The sequence below is a fragment of the Cnephaeus nilssonii genome (genome assembly GCF_951640355.1).
Source record: "Cnephaeus nilssonii genome assembly, chromosome: 14".
Taxonomy (NCBI): Eukaryota; Metazoa; Chordata; class Mammalia; order Chiroptera; family Vespertilionidae; genus Cnephaeus; species Cnephaeus nilssonii.
Window position 1 is genome coordinate 17,589,574 of NC_137085.1, and position 18,426 is coordinate 17,607,999.

At 40.1% G+C, this 18,426-nt stretch overlaps 1 protein-coding gene across 1 annotated transcript in view; it reads left to right on the forward strand.

The window, feature by feature from the left end:
• SUSD1 (sushi domain containing 1) overlaps positions 1–18,426 on the forward strand; it is an 86,305-nt gene that overhangs the window by 43,688 nt on the left and 24,191 nt on the right. The window contains exons 7-10 of the mRNA XM_079791099.1: positions 2,903–3,000; positions 3,692–3,878; positions 11,723–11,832; positions 14,997–15,189. Coding sequence (XP_079647225.1) covers positions 2,903–3,000; positions 3,692–3,878; positions 11,723–11,832; positions 14,997–15,189 — 588 coding nt within the window. The remainder of the gene's footprint in view (positions 1–2,902; positions 3,001–3,691; positions 3,879–11,722; positions 11,833–14,996; positions 15,190–18,426) is intronic.

Here is an 18,426-nt window from a genome sequence, read left to right on the forward strand (position 1 = left end):
GAACACAGACTGTTTATCTGCTGAGATCCTTTCTGAGCCCCCCAGCCCGACTCTGGCAGCCACTCCCAACTGCCTCCGGGCCTCCTGGTAGCCTCTGCTCCTTGTTTTGCTTTGTTTTTTTGCCCACCTTCCTCTTCAACTCAATGATGCTCACTTGCAGTTCTACATGTTTCTGATGGAAAAGAATAGTCATCCAGGATAAATGGGCTCATTTATATAAATAGCCACAGTGCTGGGGTTTGTTTGAATATGTGCATAACGTTTGGACCATCAAGCATTCTAGCCATCATTGACTGCATACCCACTTACCCACCCTGACCTCGGCTAGAGGCCTCACTGCTTGAGTTCATTTTGTCCTCAGAAAAACCCTGTGAGATGAAGTATGTTATTTCCATTTCGTAGATGAGGAATCTGAGACTCATGAAAGTTAAACAGCTCCCACAGGATCATTCAGCAAATGGCAGAGTTAGGATTTGAACTCGGGTCCATTCGCCTTGAAAGCCCATGATCTCCCTCCTATGCCAGAGTTTTCCAAGCTTGAATGTTTTGTATGCCACCCTGACAGTGTTTGCTATAACAAAAGTATTATTGGTTTCATAGTTTTCTTAAAACAATTTATATTTAAAACTTAAATTTATCATTTAAATTTGCTGATCAAGGACATTTTGCAATATATTTGATATCGTGAGTGTGTTATTTTTTCTAGTACACACAAAAATTAATACAGAGCAATAACTGATTTAAGTACAACCAAAAATCATCCTAAAGTATATAAATGCATTTTAGGAAATCACTACTCTAAGCCATGTTAGTTCTACTTATTTTCTGATTCTAAAGATTAAAAAAAGAAGAAGGAAAGAAACATAGCAGAACTCTCATCATTTAATTTATTCAAATATGCACTTATTCAAAGTAGTCACCTTGGAAGCCATATCCTCATTTGGATGATGCTGCCATGAACAAAATCTGTTTTATAATCCATTTGGGAATTGCCTTTGGAGTAGTGTGTGAGTAATATTAGGATATCAGTCATCTTACTTTTTAAAAAACATGTTTTTATTGATTTCAGAGAAAGGAAGGGAGAGGAAGAGAGGAATAGAAACATCAATGAGAGAGAGAATCATTGATCCGCTGCCTCCTGCACACCCTCCACTGGGGATGGAGCCCACAACCCGGGCATGTGCCCTGACCAGGAACAAAATCATGACCTCCTGGTTCATGGGTTGATGCTCAACCACTGAGCCACACTGGCGGGCTAATTTTTATTTTTTTAAATATAGACAAGATTATGTCATCTACTGGTAGAGATAGTTTTACTTATCTGCAGGGGGTTTGATTTTATTTATTTTTTTTTTTTTTACTTTTATTATTATTATTTTTTAATTTCTTTATTGATTAAGGTGTCACATATTTGTCCTCATCCCCCCATTCCCATCCCACACCCCTCCCCATGGATGCCCCAACCCCCTGTTGAACTTAACCATTGGTTAGGCTCATATGCATGCACACAAGACCTTTGGTTGATCTCTCCCCCCTCCCCCCACCCTCCCCTATCCTCCCTCTGAGGCCCGATAGTCCGATCGATGCCTCCTTGTTTCTGGTTCTGTTCTTGTTCATCAGTCTATGTTGTTCATCATTTCCCCTAGATGAGCGAAATCATGTGTCACTAGAGATATACTTATAAGAATTGAATGTGCGACGAGCAATAATAGTTATGCTGACAGGCAAATGAATCAGTCTGTAGTGAGTTTCTTTCTGGACCAACAGTTCTTTTGAGACCCAATATCAATGTCCACCAGTTCCTTATGAGTACATGTCGGCACTGACCCCTCAGCTCTGGATGGTGGACAAATGGTGGTAATGCAGGTCCGACTCCCTCTTGTTTGGTCTCGGCCGGACCCAGGGGCACGGCTTCACCCGGATCCAGGGGCCCACGGCCTCACCCGGACCCGGGACCCAGCCTCACCCGGATCCAGGGGCACACGGCCTCGCCCAGACCCAGGATTCAGCTTCACCCGGACCCAGGGGCGCATGGCCTCACCCGGACCCAGGGGCGCGTGGCCTCTCCCGGGCCCGGGATCCAGCCTCACCCGGATCCAGGGGCACACGGCCTCGCCCGGACCCGGGAGGGGGTTTGATTTTAAATAGGTAAAAAGCTATGCCCTCTTTCCATCTGAACAACTTCCTAGGTAGTAACTGGGGCCATTGGAAACTGTGTGACCTCAGGGAACCAAGACCCTGATATGGTTTCCCACGTTGCCAAATTCATTACATGAAATGCATGCAGAATATTGAAAAGAAGCAGAACAACTCAAAGGAATCGGTGGCTTCCTGATAGGTCAGGATTAAATAGCGTCGGTTCAAGGAGTCCCAGAAGTATCCAGGGACCTTGTGAGAATTCATTGAGTTTACCCCAACCTGCTCCTTAGGGACGGTCCTGAGTGGTGATGCGTGTCATTTCCCTCTGGAAATAAGCGTGCTCCATCAGCCGGAGGCATGAGGAGCCAGAACCAGATCTTACCTGTGCAGCTGCAGGGGAGAGGCCGGGCGCAGCTCTGGGCCTCTTTCCACCCCACACGAGTAGAATGCCAGTGGCAGCCAGTGGCCTGTCGCATCGACCACAGGCTGAAATTCTTACCCATACTCACCCAAGCAGGAATCTTTCCTTTTCCTCCAAGTCAGGTCATGGGCCAAGATCATTCATGATGAAGATAAATGGGGTGATAGGCCTAGGGTAGCTTGACTTGCCTGATTCGGTTTCTGAATCAGAGCATGAATGGTGAGCAGCAGATATTAGCCGGACAGATAAACGAAGTCATGCCCTCCAACATGGTCGCTGTTAGGATTTTTCCAAAATCCACTGATGCGTTTTGTGAGCGGACTATCTCTTTTTCTGTTTTAGAGATAATTACAGAAATTAGCGATGTATCAGTGTTTAATGACACCTGTGTGAGGTGGCAGATAAGCCCGGGAAGAATGAACTCCAGGATTGTATATGTGGTAAGCAAAGCGATCGCCTTTTTCCTTCCAGGGCAGGAATGGGAATCCAGGGGAACACCAGGTGCTGGACTTGCTTCCAGAAGAACCTCTCAATCTAATTGCTCTCCAATCCCATCATCCATTAAAAAAGGGAACAGTTTTTGTTTTTTTTAAGGTATCTGGATTATTTTGCTTTACATTTTGTGTTTAATGTATTTGTCATTGGACAGGGTGTATGTGTGGGGATGCATTTATATTTGGTATCAAAGCTTGTTTCCAAGCACTCGTACGTCCCTCCCCCAGTGTCAGCCTGGAAGTGGCTGCTGACTCTGTGACAGGTTGCAGGGAGCGGGTCTCAGGTTGTGACTCTGTTGATTGTTGGTCATCTGTGTGGGGGGTAGCACTTAGACTCAGGACTCCTCATTTTATATCATCACTTCTTAGGGCCTGTTGGTTACTGGGCTGATCAGACTTCATCATCAGATACCTGAGAGCAGAGGTTTACCTGATTTCACGCGCCGCCCCCCCTCGCCCCTCTCACACACACACACACACACACACACACACACACACACACACCCCGTCCCGCTGGCCAGGGGAGCAGTGCAGTGTAAAGCAAACAGTAGGAGAAAAGGATCCAGTACCATCAAATCTCTCTTGGTCGTTTTAACTGGAGTCATGGTGGGTTCTCTTGTCTTTGCCCCTCGCAAAGGTACACGTGAAAGGACACCGGGCAGACCCGATAGAATCAGTTCATGAGGAGACAGTCAACCTGACCGCAGACAGCAGGACCCCACACGTGTGCCTAGACCTGTACCAAGGCACCAACTACACCGTGACCATCTCCACTGCCCCTCCCAGACGCTCCGTGCCAGCCATCATTGGGTTCCAGACAGCAGGTAGGTAGAAGTGAAGTCTCATTTCCTCCCAGAAAATGCGAAGCACAGGATGTAGGGGAAATATGCTTCAGAATCAACTGGGCAGGAGAGTTCAGAGTTGCTTTCTGAGATCCGTAGCCAGGAGAAGGTCCAGCAGGAGGGATTCCTATACTAGTGATGCCAGGCGCAATGTATTGTGTCTCAGCTGGGCGTCTGGTTGAAGTGGGAGGTGATAAGGCATTTACAAGAAGACAACATGAGGTGATGATGCAGTCATTTCTCAATTACCCACGGCAATAGAGGTGGCCACATGGCTCTTTGGAAATGACAAAAATAATTTCCAACTCTTGTCTATGAGAGGAGCCAAGGACACTGACCCAGTGGCTTTACATCTTAAATGGGAACTGACCCCAGGACTGATTGGGGCTGGGTAATCACGTTGACCGTAGGCAGGTGGATAGGGGTATGCACTCCCAGGGTACAGGATGGTAAGTGTTGGATGAAAAGAGAAATTGGCAGGAAAAAGCTTCGAGAAGTAGCTTCTTTTTCCCCCATTGACCCCTGCCCCCACCGGTCGAACTCCCAGTGGAGGGAACAATTTGCATATTAGGCTTTTATTATATAGGATTGTAACAGTTATAAGTTTTTAAAAAAGAATTCTAGTTATAGGGTATTAGGACTAATCAAATACTTTGTAAGCAAACCTGGAGAAGTCATTGGGGTCATTTTTTATTTGGGGGGAGTTGAGTTAGTTTTCACTTAAGAAAATGTATGTCAGCCTTCAGTTATTGCTGCCACTAGGAACAGGAAGTGATAGAGATTTGGTAGAAATAATAAAAAAGACTGCCAATCTTAACAATATAAAGCCAACTACGAAATTATACAAATTAGATCCCTGGGTACTTGTACTAGTACAGTGGTCGGCAAACTGCAGCTCATGAGCCACATGTGGATCTTTGGCCCCTTGAGTGTGGCTCTTCCACAAAATACCACGTGCGGGCATGCACGTACAGTGCGATGGAAACTTCGTGGCCCATGCACAGGAGTCGGTTTTCGGCTCTCAAAAGAAATTTCAATCGTTGTACTGTTGATATTTGGCTCTGTTGACTAATGAGTTTGCCGACCACTGTACTAGTATATGACTAAAACAAAATTTCTTTCTAAGTCAATAACATGTAAGGAAATATATTATAAAATTAGTATGGTAACTAGAGAAGCTTGTACAAAATTAATAATAAACTGCTATGGATTTATTAGGAATATTTTTTTAATAAAAGAGCATCCCAGGACTTCAAACTCATTTTTCATTGTTTGGTCAGAGTGGCAGTTTGCTGTTCAGGGTCAGCTGTTTTAACTAATATCTCATTACGTCTTCAAGTTAATCTCCACTGGGAAAGCATGTTGTTTGGGATCAGACAGACCTGGTTTTGCATCTTAACCCTGCCTTGAAGAGTGGGGTGACCATGGCTGACATGTTTAATGTCTCCAGCCCGCTTTCCTCTGTCTTAAATTTTAAGTGGAGTTGGATTAAATTTGCAAATTAATCTAATGAGAATTGGATTAATTAGATTGAGTTGCCTCAGTGGGAAACAGGTACATTTCCACATTTACTCAATATATACTTAGGTTTTGTCTTCCCTGTTAGTTATGCACTTTTGTAGAGATTTATCATTTTTTCCCTTCTAGATCCTGTATATTTAACTATTGATTTCATTTTCAGGATTATGCTAATTCTCTTCAAATGAATGGGGAAGTTGTCCATATTTTTTATGCTCTGGAAAAGTTTATATAATTCTTGAATTATTCCCTTTCTTTAAAGTTGGACACATTTGCTCATAAGATTATTTAAGTCTTACCCCTTTTGGGATATAATTCTTTGGTAACTTTGTCAGTTTCTTCTATGATTATTTGTGGTTTGTTTGTTTCTTACATTTTCTTGAGTCAATTTTTATAATTTGTTTTCCTTAAAAAGGGTCCCTTTTGTTGAGCTTTAAAATATATTGGCCAGATGTCATTTGGAACATATATTTACAACTCCTCTAGGACTACAGGTCGTATAACCCCAGGTTATTCTTATTCCTAATTTTGTTGTTTTCTCTTTTTATTTTAATTTTATTTTTTAAAATATATTTTATTGATTTTTTTACAGAGAGGAAGGGAGAGGGACAGAGAGTTAGAAACATTGATGAGAGAGAAACATCGATCAGCTGCCTCTCGCACATTCCCTACTGGGTATGTGCCCGCAACCAAGATACATGCTCTTGACCAGAATCGAACCTGGGACCCTTGAGTCCACAGGCCGGCACTTTATCCACTGAGCCAAGCTAGTTAGGGCTGTTTTCTCTTTTTAAAAAATTAATTAGTTTAGCTTGAATTGTCTGTTTTACTACTGTTCCCCCCACCCCACCCCCGCCCCAAATAAACTTATGGTTTTTTTTCATTGTTTTTTCTTTTTTCTACCTCATTAATTTCTCCCTTATTTTAATTACTTTATTCTTTCTGCTTCTCTTAAGTTGGTTATATTGTTCTATCCCCAAATTCTTGAATTGAATGCATAATTCAACTTATTTCCATTCTTTCCTGTTTGATAATAAAAGTCTCTAATGCTTCTTTCTCCTTCCTAATTTGAGCTTGGGCAGAATTCCTAAGGTATGGATGAATACCTGTTCTCTTTATTCTTACTTTTATGGCATGATATAATCGCTATTGTGATTTTCCCTTTGATATAAGAATTATTTATGAGTGTGTTAATGTATGTTCTCTTTATCCTTACTGTCAAAGCGCTATATAATTGCCATTTTGATTTCCCCATTGATTGAAGGATTAATTATGTGTTATGCAAGTGGTATTTTTAAAGACATTTGCACTTCATTGTTATTTCTAGTTTAATTACATTTTGGTATTCTTTGGGTGGATTTATTGACATTTTGAGGGGGCTAACTCTTGGCTAATTTTTGTAATTTTGGCCAATTTTTGTAATTTTGTGGTTGGTGGTGGGTAGTAGAGTGTTTACTTGTAGGTAGAGTAGACCTAGGTTTCAATGAACTCTATTAATAAGATTTTCCAGGTCTTCTGTTTGTTTGTCTTTAATTTTTGTTGTTGTTGCTTGCTTGGATTGCCATTTTTCTCAATTTCTCTTAGAAATTCTAATTTTTTTGTTTCACACCTTTTGATATCATGATATTTATGTTCATGACTGATATCTTTATTGTAGAGTCTAACTTTTACTAGTAACAAATGGCTCACTTTATCCTGTTTAATATTGTTTGCCTTGAATTATACTTTGATTAGTAATATTGTTTTTCTTGATTTCTTCGTGCTTGGTTTGCATGATACGCCTTCACCCACTTTTGTTCCCCTTAAAAGCTACGTGGATAACATTGTTAGAGATGTATGCTAGGAGGCTGCATATGTTGAGAAACCTTTTTGAGAAAAGTGTTATTTTTTGTAGTTAAGCAATTTACATTAGCGTTGTTTGTGATAAAATTTCCCTTTCTTCTGTCATCTTATTTATTTTACTCTTTTTAATGCTACTTTGTTATGTCCATTGTTTTCTTTTTGCTGCTCGGGGTTTCTTTTTGAATGATTCATACAATATAGATTTTGCTTTAATTCTACAATACATATTGAAAAACAAAAATAAGCCTATTTGAATATGTATTCCTCTGATTACTAGCATTAAGATGGAAATAATGTTAACTTCTCCTTGAATAAGATGTGGAAATTTGTATTCTTTATTTCCTTTTATTTCTTCCCCTCTAGCTTCCCTTATGTTATTGTTTAAACACGGCATTTTATTGCCAGCTCATTTCTAATTACTTTTAACATGTATTACATCTTCAAAGAGTTCAATTCTATATTGATTTATAACAATTATTTAAACAGGTATATGTTTCAACAGTCTCAATGTTTACTGCATTCTAATGTTTTATACCAAAGTTCCTCCATTTTTCTCTATTTTATCTCTCTGCACAGTGATTTCTATCTTCTCCTCCCTGAGGAATGGGATACTTTCTGAGCCCATGATTTTCGGAGAATGTCTTTTTATTGTCTTCACAAGTGAATGAGAGCTTGACTGAAGATAAAATTCTTGAGCCATAATCTTTGTTGTCAGAATCCTGGAGGCATTTCACATTGGCTTTGGGAATTTAAAGTTTTGAAAGAGGAGTTTGAAGAAGGTTGTGACTTTAAAAATCTTATGTAGATACTCTGATTTTTCCGCCTGGATATCAGAGAGGTTTCCTTCCTCCCTCCCTCCCTCCCTCCCTCCCTCCCTCCCTCCCTCCCTCCCTTCCTTCCTTCCTTTTTAAATCCTTATTGATGAAAGTATTATAGATATCCTCCTTTTTCCCCCATTGACCCCTTATAGCCCGCACCCCGCCCCACCCCAGGCCTTCACCACACTATTGTCTGTGTCCATGGTTTATGCATATATGCATACAAGCTCTTTGGATGATCTCTTCCCACCCACCCACCCTGGTCTTTCCTCTGAGATTTGACAATCTGTTCCATGCTCCTGTGTCTCTTGATCTATTTTGTTCATCAGGATTTTTGTTTGTTTGTTTGTTTGTTTTTTTTCATTAGATTCCACATATGACATAGAGGCTTTCTTTATGTGTGAAATTCACGACGTTAATCACTTATTCATACACATGGGAAGTGTTTATTGACCACCTACTACATGTTTGCTATTGTTTTAGGCATTGGGAGTTCAATAGTAAATGAGACAGAAATCCCTTCTCTCATGAAACTTCAGCCGTGGCTGATATGAATGTTATTCTCTTTTAAACTAAGTTTTCTTCATACCCTGTGAGTTCTTTGGATCTTCAGAATTTGGTTTATCTACACATTAGGAACATTTTCTTTCATTAAAACTCTGATTATGCCATTTTTAGTTTGTTTTATTTGTCCTTTTGGCTCTTCAGGTACTCCGGTGTGGAATTGCTTGTCTGTCTGCATTGGTCTTTCGTTTTCTCTTGTGTTATGTCCACGTCTTTTTCCTCTGTCTTCTGAGGATGGGGCACGTGCGTTCTCTGTATGCATTCATGCATATGTGCGTTGACGTTTCTGATCTCTATCATTTCTAATGCACTTTATATTCTGTTGTTGCACTTTTCTTTTGTTTCTTTACCTCATCCAGTTTTCTTGTTATTTCTGCCTCTCTTAACCAATGTCCCCTCTGTTAGTGCATTTTCTTATTATCTCATCCTTTATCTGTTTGAACCCATCTTCAAAATTTTTTTACTGAAAGTATATAACACATGTTGCCTAACTTTGCTATTATTTTGCTCAGCATTTCCCCCCTGCCCCTAAAGTATGTTCAGTCTTTGCCTTCTAAACACAATCGCCCTCTTGTTCTTTGTAGGATCATTTTATGGGCTTCACCCCCTTCTGGATTACTGATTCTTGGAAGATAAAAGTTTTATTTGGGTGTGACATTTTTTTTTGATAAAACAGATGCTATTGCCCTGGCCGGTGTGGCTCAGTTGGTTAGGCGTCGTCCCTTGCACTGAAGGGTTGCAGGTTTGATTACTCAGTGGGGCACATGCCTGGGTTGTGAGATTGATCCTCGGTAGCGGGTGTTCAGGAGGCAGCGGACCGATTTTTCATGCTTGCCTCAATGTTTCTCTTGATCTCTTTCTCTCCCTCCCTCTCCCTTCCTTCTTCTTTATAAACACACACACACACACACACACATATATGTATATATATATGTTTATTTATATGTTATACCTTTGATCTTACTTTTTATTGGATAATATTAGTATGCTTATCTCATAATGAAGGATCTCATCTTGAAGGATTTACTGTAAGTTGGATGATCTAGTGTCCTTTGGGGAGCAGCCATGAGAAAACCCACTGCTCTGAGCTTTATTTCTGAGCACTTTGCTGTTCTGATAGGTATTGTTGTCACTCTTGAGCCAGCTCAGCATTGCCTGGCTTCATTATGATCTTACAGCCTACGAAGGCAGGAAAGAACCAAGTCTCTCCTTTTGCCAGCCCAGGCTGATGGACCCTCCAGGTTCTAGGCCTCCCCTTAGAAGGTCTCCAGTGTGCTAAAGAGGGACTATTATTATCAATAGTAGTGATAGTAGTACATATACTTTTTACCCTGCCTGCCTATCAGATTGCTTGATGAATTAAAAAAAAAAAAAAAAAGGATGTTCAACCTTTACTTTAGATCTGCTATGTCTGGGGGGTTCTGATGTGCAGTTAGGATTGGGAACCCTTGGGATAAATGGCTGCAGATGGGGAATTCGTTACTTTATTGTCCTGTGGCTGGTCTAGCTTCCAGCTCCCACCTCTGTGGACACCGGTCCTCCTCCAGTTCCATCCTTTGAGGCTTTGAGACCATGTCCTTTGCTTGGAAGGCATATTGCATGGTATCTCTCGGTGTCTTTCTTTCTCTCCCGCTCCCTTCCACACTGTGCTAAGCTGAACTGTCTTCATGTTTCTGCCTTTCGTACGGCAACCCACCCTTCTTCCCAACCCAGATGCAAATTCTGACCCATTTTCACAATTCTCAGTCACTTCTTTCTGGATTGTGGTGGGAAGTGGGAACCAGATGCCTTTATTCTCGTTGCCATCGTCCCCTGAATTCAGGTGACAATGGCTGTAAGTGGGAAAGTCATATGGAGACGGGAACTATGCAGACGGCAGTTTTGCTTTATGTTCTGTTTGTGTACATAGACCACGTGTGACATTTCTTAACATACATTTGATGCGCCTCAAAGTCATTTGCATACATGTGACAGTTTTTATTTCTGATGTCCTTAGGAAACCTGTAACATAAAAGTTGTGAAGATGAAGGAGAACACGTGATAGGCCTTCAGATTCTCTCTCATAACCGTATTTCCACATTTTCAGTTAAAGCCAAGAATATTTTCTCCCAGCTAATTGCCTTGTGCTGCAAATGCCCGTGACGGTTACAATTCTGTGGACAGTTCTGATTTTGAGTAGAATAATTTGCTGTAATCATCATTACTTCTTAGGTAGCAGAGACTCCTGTGGGAGAAATATACATAAAAGGTGTTTATAAAAAGCTTCCCTCTGATAGACATTCAAATTTTTTCTCACTTGCAGAAAACACGCAGGCTTGTGTGGTAGGAAATTTGCTTTTCCTTGAAAATTAGCTGTGGTACTCCCAGACTCTTTGTGAGTTCTTTATTCATTACTAACCTCTTCTTTTGATTACATTAAGAAAATGGAGCATTGGTGGAATGAATTAGACTACAGGAGGCATGAAATTACTTTTTTGTGTATAGTGGGTGAAATTAGTCTGCTTCTGATTATTTTACTGCCCTAGGACTCATATGAGCAGGTCTCCTGAAATACTGTCTGCTGTGAGAACAAACATCTCACTAGTCACCTACTTTCTGGTCATCTTCTAGGTTGGAAACACTCCGAGAGCTCTATTCCGTGACCTTTGCCTTTATTCACCTTTTTCCTATTCTCAGATTTTTCTGGCTATTTATATGCTTAAAACATGGCATTTTACTTATGGACTATCCAAGTGATAGGATTAACTTTCTAAAAATACCACAGCTTTATTAGTTTATAGCAATTTTTTTAAATGCTTTTTTTTTCTTTTTTCATTTGGTACTCTCAATAGCCTATGATGTAAGAGAAGCAAACTGGATGACTTGATTTCACAAATTAGGAAACAGGTTCAGAGGGGCTAAGTGGGTTAGCTAAGGTCATGCAGTTAAGAAGTTGTAGAGCCAGGACTTGAAGCCAAATGCAATGATCTTGCTGTTAAACACCCTATTGGCTCTACTAAGATGTTCGAATTTCAGTTGTAATTAGCCACGATATGTTTTGCTAAGATGATGCAACCTTTCCATATGTTCTCTCTTATTTTTTAGAAGATGATCTCTTAGAAGATGATGGAATTTTCAACGTCTCACTATTTAATGAAGCTTGTTTGAAATTGAACAGGCATTCTAGGAAAGTTGGATCAGAACAAATGTACCAAGTAAGATCTCTTATGTTATTTATTAAAGAATTGGGTCACTTAAAAGTTTGGGTGCTCTCGAAGTGAGGATTCAAAGTTTGAAACCACTCATGAAATGCACTTCTAGACAGTTTGATTTTTGTTTCTAGTGATGGATATGAGAGATGTGAGATGGATACAAGTGAGGGACTAAATTGAAGGAAGACCTTATTTGGTGACTTGCTATCATTTTCTTTGTCTGGTATTTTACATGTATTATAATTTAGTGCATTTAATAATTGCAGCTTATTTTGCTATTAAGTTCACACTTGGATGTGGGTTTTTAAGAAACTTATTGCATGGCTATTGGTCCTCATTTAACTTGACTTTTTATACATCACAAATCTCAAGTAAAATTATGAATAAGCTCAGGCAGGAACTGAGATTTGTTATTTTTGTGCCATATTTTCGGTGCCTAGCAAATCGTCTGGCAACGAGTAGACTAAGTATTAAATTAAAATTAATTAATTAATCATTTACCAAAAGCATATCATGTATTGGGGCCTGGAAATTCAAACTAATTATACAATTAAACAGGCCATTACAATATGTTATAATGAGTGATTTTATAAAAAGTAAGTAAATGAATAGGATATTGTGTATGTGTGTGTGGCCAGGTACAGTTTTTTTTGAAAGCAAGAAGTAAAGACGGTGTTGAATCAAGGAGAATGAGCAAGAATTAACCAGATAAAAGAGGTGGGTGAGGGTGAAGAAGGGCACACTGGGCAAGTAAAGTAGCAAATTGAGTAATAGAGAATGTGACTTTCTTGGGGAACAGAGAAAGTAAGGGGAAGTGGGAAGAGGTGAGGCAAAAATCTAAGCAGTGGCCAGATCATGAAAAGCCCTGTATTGTGTACTTTTACGTTTTGATCTTATTTTGATGTCCGTGTGGAGGCACTGCAGGATTTTATGCAGGTGAGTGAAATATTCAATATTTCATGTTAGAGAGAACACTGGGCCTAGAAACATATTCAGGTACCCAAATGATTTTTTAAAAAATATATTTTATTGATTTTCTACAGAGAGGAAGAGAGAGGGATAGAGAGCCAGAAACATCGATGAGAGAGAAACATCGATCAGCTGCCTCCTGCACACCCCCCACCGGGGATGTGCCCGCAACTAAGGTACATGCCTTGACCGGAATCGAACCCGGGACCCTTGAGTCCGCAGGCCGACGCTCTATCCACTGAGCCAAACCGGCTTCGGCCCAAATAATTTAATATATGATAAAAAATGATCTTTCAAACGAGTACAGCAATTAATGGTTCTGAGACGATTGGTTAGCTACGTGGTTAAGAAAATACCACATAGTTAAAAAGAAGTTGTACACACCCTAAGACCCAGCAATTCTACTTTTTAGTATATACCTTAGAGACATTTTTGACTTGCACTTAAGGGATATGTAATTGGATTTTCATTACATCATTGCTTACAATAATAAAGTATTGAAAATAACTTAAATGTTCATCAGTTGGAAAATAGATAATGGTGATGTTTGGTTGAATCATATGAAATTACTGCTATTCAGCCATTTTATAATACAGTCATAAAACTGAATATTATATAGGTGCTAAAAATGAATGGAGTAGATCAAAATAATTCACATGGATAAGTCTCAAAAACAAAATATTGAGTGAACAACCCATACTGTATATGTATGGTATGAACACAGACACACTCAGGCAAAAATCAGCTTCTTTAAGATAGAGCATCTACGCATGACAATAACTAAAAGGGTTGTAAATTCAGAACTTTTTTGAAGATGACAGTTGAGAATCATATGCTTTCAGCGCTATTAGAACAAGCAGCTGGACCCTGGGCAGCCAAAAATTACAAATTTCCACTCTGCCATCCTAGTTCCTTACTTTTATATCTTTTGTTTCTTTTTTGTTGTTGTTAATCCTCACCTGAAGATATTTTTCCATTGATTTTTAGAGAGAGTGGAAGGGAGAGGGGGAGACAGAGAGAGACAAACATCAATATGAGAGAGATACATTGATTGGTTGCCTCTTGCACGTGCCCCAACCAGGGCTGGGGATCGATCCTACAACCGAAGTACCCTTGACTGGAATAGATCACGTGACCACTGAGCAAAACCGGCTAGAGCTTGGTAGAAAATTATAAGTGAGGAAATTTGGGGGGATTTCTTGAGAGAGATCATCTCTAGTGGGAGAGAGCAGTGCAGATGATTAGGGTGTTGTGAGATGTTGGTGGAGCAACTCTGATGATGACACAGTCTGGGATGTGGCTGTGGATCTGAGTCACTAAAGTTCAGTGAAAGAACTTCATAGCATTGAGCTCAAGGTATTCTGAGGCCAGGTTTTGATGACTTATGGATAAAAACATTTGAATTACACAAGAGAATGCTGGGAATTGGGGAGAGAGGACTCTCCCATGAGTCCTGTGACAGAGTGTTAGGTGACTATGGAAGAATGACAGTGATGCGGAAGGATAGGGGGTGGGCTAGCCAATGACGTGAGCATCAAAGGAAACACTAACCACATGAACACCCAGCTAAAGAAACACTGACCGTTCAAGGGCTGATCACATTACATTACTTCCGGGGCCCTCACATGTATTTGCCCTTATAAGTCCCTATGTTATACCTGCAACTTGAGTTTGGTAATGGATGGGGTATGATTTCTTTCTTCTTCTTCTTCTTTTTTTTTTTTTACCAGAGCTCAACTAGAAAAGAATAAGTGAAGTAACATTGCACAGTTGCTTTGAATGCATAATTTGGAGCAGTTCTCATAAGTTTAAAAACTGTTCCTTGAGGCTTATCTATGGATTCCTTAGGAATGAAAAGAATTTAAAATAATTTTGCCCAGCAGCTTCAGGGCAATCTCCTTCCCTGGGTAGGCATTAAGGGGTCATCTTAGAATAGCCTGACATCTTGCTCATCTGAGATGAAGTTGTGCATGCTAAGCTTAGTCTGTGGCTGTTTGAGGGGGAAGTTGCATAGACTAGGTAGGGCAGCTTTGTAAAGTCCTTCCCCAGGTTAGCTTGCTATTACATTAAACATACTTCTAACTGGGTCAGCACAAATAGAAGAAAACTTCTTGCTTTATATTTATTTTGCTTCTAGTCTAGATATCTGTAAGCCAACAGAAAAGGTAATGCAACACTTTCTTTTAATCTCATGACAGTTTAAAATTCTGGGTCGAAGGTGGTATCTGAGTGATTTTTATCACACAACATCATTTAACTTCACCACGGGGGAACGAGCTTCGGTAGTGTGTTTAGACCTGTACCCGGCAACTGATTACACGGTGAATATCACCCTGCTGGGATCGCCCGAGCAGCACTCAGTGCAAATAATGATAACAACTGCACCTGCAGGTAGGTTTGCATGCCTTTCTGTTCTGTACCTCAGGACCACGGGCGAAATATGTAAATTGTACGATGTGGGGACCATAAAGAATGCTAGTCTGGGAGTCAAGAGATTTGGTTTCCAGTCCTAATAAACTACCAACTTTGTCTGGGGATCAGGGTGCCTGAAACTTACCACCTCTCCCCTTCCACACAGGGGTTCTGGCTCATAGAGGGTACAGACCAGGAATGGACTGTTGAACTCAGCGCTCCCCAGTAGTGATGGATTGAGCACTCTGTGAAGCCTCCTGTCTCTCACCCCAAACTTGAGGCAGCGGAGCCCAAAGGGTAGTCAGTATAGACAGCTAGAACTAACTTCCAGGGGATCAGAAATGTGAGCTGCACTTCGTCAGCACTGGCAGGACAGAGAGGCCTCCTGAGCAAACCATGTGTGAGCGCGGTAACCGCCATAGAGAACAGTGGCCTAATGAAGGTCAGGTTCCTTAGAAAGGCCCCGGGGCCTTGTGAGGATGCCACGGAGAGGCCAGCTCTGTCAACTCCACAGCTCCCCCTAGTGGGAAGGGACACAGAAGTCTCTATAAGGTCTTTTGTTCTTACATCTACTGGGGTTTCCCAGACAAATTTATGGCCAACCAGGTGGAGAGGCTGCCCGCTTTGAAGGTAAACAGTAGGAGAGGGTCCTGCTCCTGCCTTCCTGAGGTCTCCCCCTCATACTCACTGCAGCTCTTAGCGGGAAGAAATTAATCAAAGAACTTATATGCATATATGCATAATCCATGGGCAGAGATAATAGTGCCATGAAGGCCTGGGGTGGGGTGGAACCTGGTGGAGTGGGGCAATGGCGCCGGGGGGGTGGCGGGGGGGGGAGGCGGCATTTGTAATACTCTCAACAAGAAAGATTTTTTAAAAGGAAAAAAAAAACAAAAAAAAAACCCAGCCATCATGGCTCAGTAGTTGAGTATGGACCTATGAACCAGGAAGTCATGGGTTCTCCCGGCCAGATCATATACACAGGTTGTGGGCTCTATCCCCAGTGTGGGGTGTGCAGGAGGCAGTCAATCAATGATTCTCGCTCATCATTGATGTGTCTATCTCTTGCTCCTTATCCTTCCTCTCTGAAATAAAAAAGATTGCTTGGCCGGATATAAATATATTTAATATATAAATTAATTAAAAAGGGGAAACAAAGAATGATGATGATATCCACATTCCACCCAAGAGGTCCTGACTTAATATGCGTTGAGAAAGCCACTGTCACACACAGCATTCTACGAATGTGCCCAATAATAAGGAAAGCAGCGTCCTTGACCACAGCTCAGGTGTTCACTGTGAATTAAAATCAAAAGAAGGGGGGATAGAGCACTCTTTGCTCTATTCCCTGGTAGAAAACCCCAAGGGTGGTGTATGATGCAGGTTTCGAATAGCATGCATCATTTGAGCTCTATGGTGACCTTATAAAATACCCCCCATGGCTGATTCCTGTTTACAGAATTGAACTCCAAACAAAAGATAGTCAAAGGCCACAATTAATTTAACGTTGTTTCTCATATTTTCCCACAAAATGATAAATATTAGAACTGTTCTGTGTTGGAGGAGTTATGTCTGAAGTCTGCCTACTTGTCTTACAAACCATTAGCCTGAGAAATGCATACTTGCAGATGGTCAAGCCAGAAATTGGCTTGGGATATCCAGTCATTTACAATGTGTCCAAAACAGGAAAAGTAATTAAAAAAAAAAAAGATAGTGATATTGTAGATCCAGCTAGGTAGGACCATACTCATGGGGTAAATAAAGAATTCACTTACATATTGTCTGTGACTGCTTTTGTGCTACGAAGGCAGAGTTGAGTGGTTGTGACAGAGCTGATGGCCCAGAAAGCCTGAAATATTTCCTAACTGACTGTACAAAAAAAGTTGCTGACTCCTGCTCTGAGTCATTAATGTTTGCTTTCATATTTATTATATCCTTTCTTACGCTTTTCTTTCTTTTTTGGCTTTATAAAGATGGTCACATTTTATCTTCACTGTGAATAGTGGCTTTTTGTATTAAAAAGTGTCCTTCTTTGTCTTACTTAATGCTCTTTGTGTTGAATTCTGCCTAAATCAGGATTACAACCCATAGTTTCTTATGGTTTCCATTTCTTTGTTCCACTTTATCTTTAGCTTTTCTGAATCACTTTATTTTAGGTGTCCCTCAGGCATACAGAATATAATATAGTTGGATCTTACATTGTGAGACAAATTGAAAACACTTTTTAATAAAATATTTTAAATAAGTTAAATCAATTTACAGTTATTGATATGTTCAGACTCAACTCTGTCCTATTATTTCATTTTACCATATGTATTATGTTGTATTTTCTGTATTTCTTTATGTGATGTTTTCTTTGCTAGTTTATCTATCAATCTATTTATCTATTTATTTGTAAGAAGGTTTACATACATATTTTCTGATGGCTACCTTTGTACCTTCTTAAAGTGCTCTGTCTCCTGTTTTCTTATATAACTTTTCACCATTTGTCACTTTTTAATGGTATGCTTAACCTTCCATTTATTGACCATGTAACAGTCAAATTGGTCTATTCTATTTTCCTTTATTTTCTATCTCTCCTCCTCCCAATTTTTAGGTGCTTTATTTTTACTTTATCAGAACACATACCATTTATATCTTTCTTCTACTTTGTCCCACCTTTATTTTTGTATGAAGTCTACAATTTAATATATCAAATAGTCACTATCAGTCTTTCTCCTGCAGTTCCCCTAGTTACCTCTTGGATGAAACTCATCATCTAGTAGGCTCCTCAACAGTTCAGTGTTCCCTGAGTTCTTGCTTATTTAAAACTTCTCTGTAGCCTTGACACTTGAAAGATTGCTTGGCCGAATATAAAAATCTTGCTTCACTGTTTCTTGATTTGAGTTTCCTTAAAATTCAGTGCTATTATTACCTTGCTTTTTATTTAGAATTTGAGAAGTCTGATGCAGCCTAATTTTTTTGCCTTTGGACCTTATTTATTTCTTTGAGTGGAGATGCTGAGGATTTTTCTTTGTCTTTAAAGTCTAATAGTTTTACGTGGCTTGATTGTTCTGGGTGAGATTTCTCAGGTATCTGGTGGGCCCTTTCAGTATTTATATTTCTAATTTTTGTAAAGTTATCCTGGATTATAGTTTTAAATGTTAACTGTTTCAATGTTTTTCTTCTTTAGAGACTTTAATTATACATATGTTGGATCTTTGTCTATATTCCATT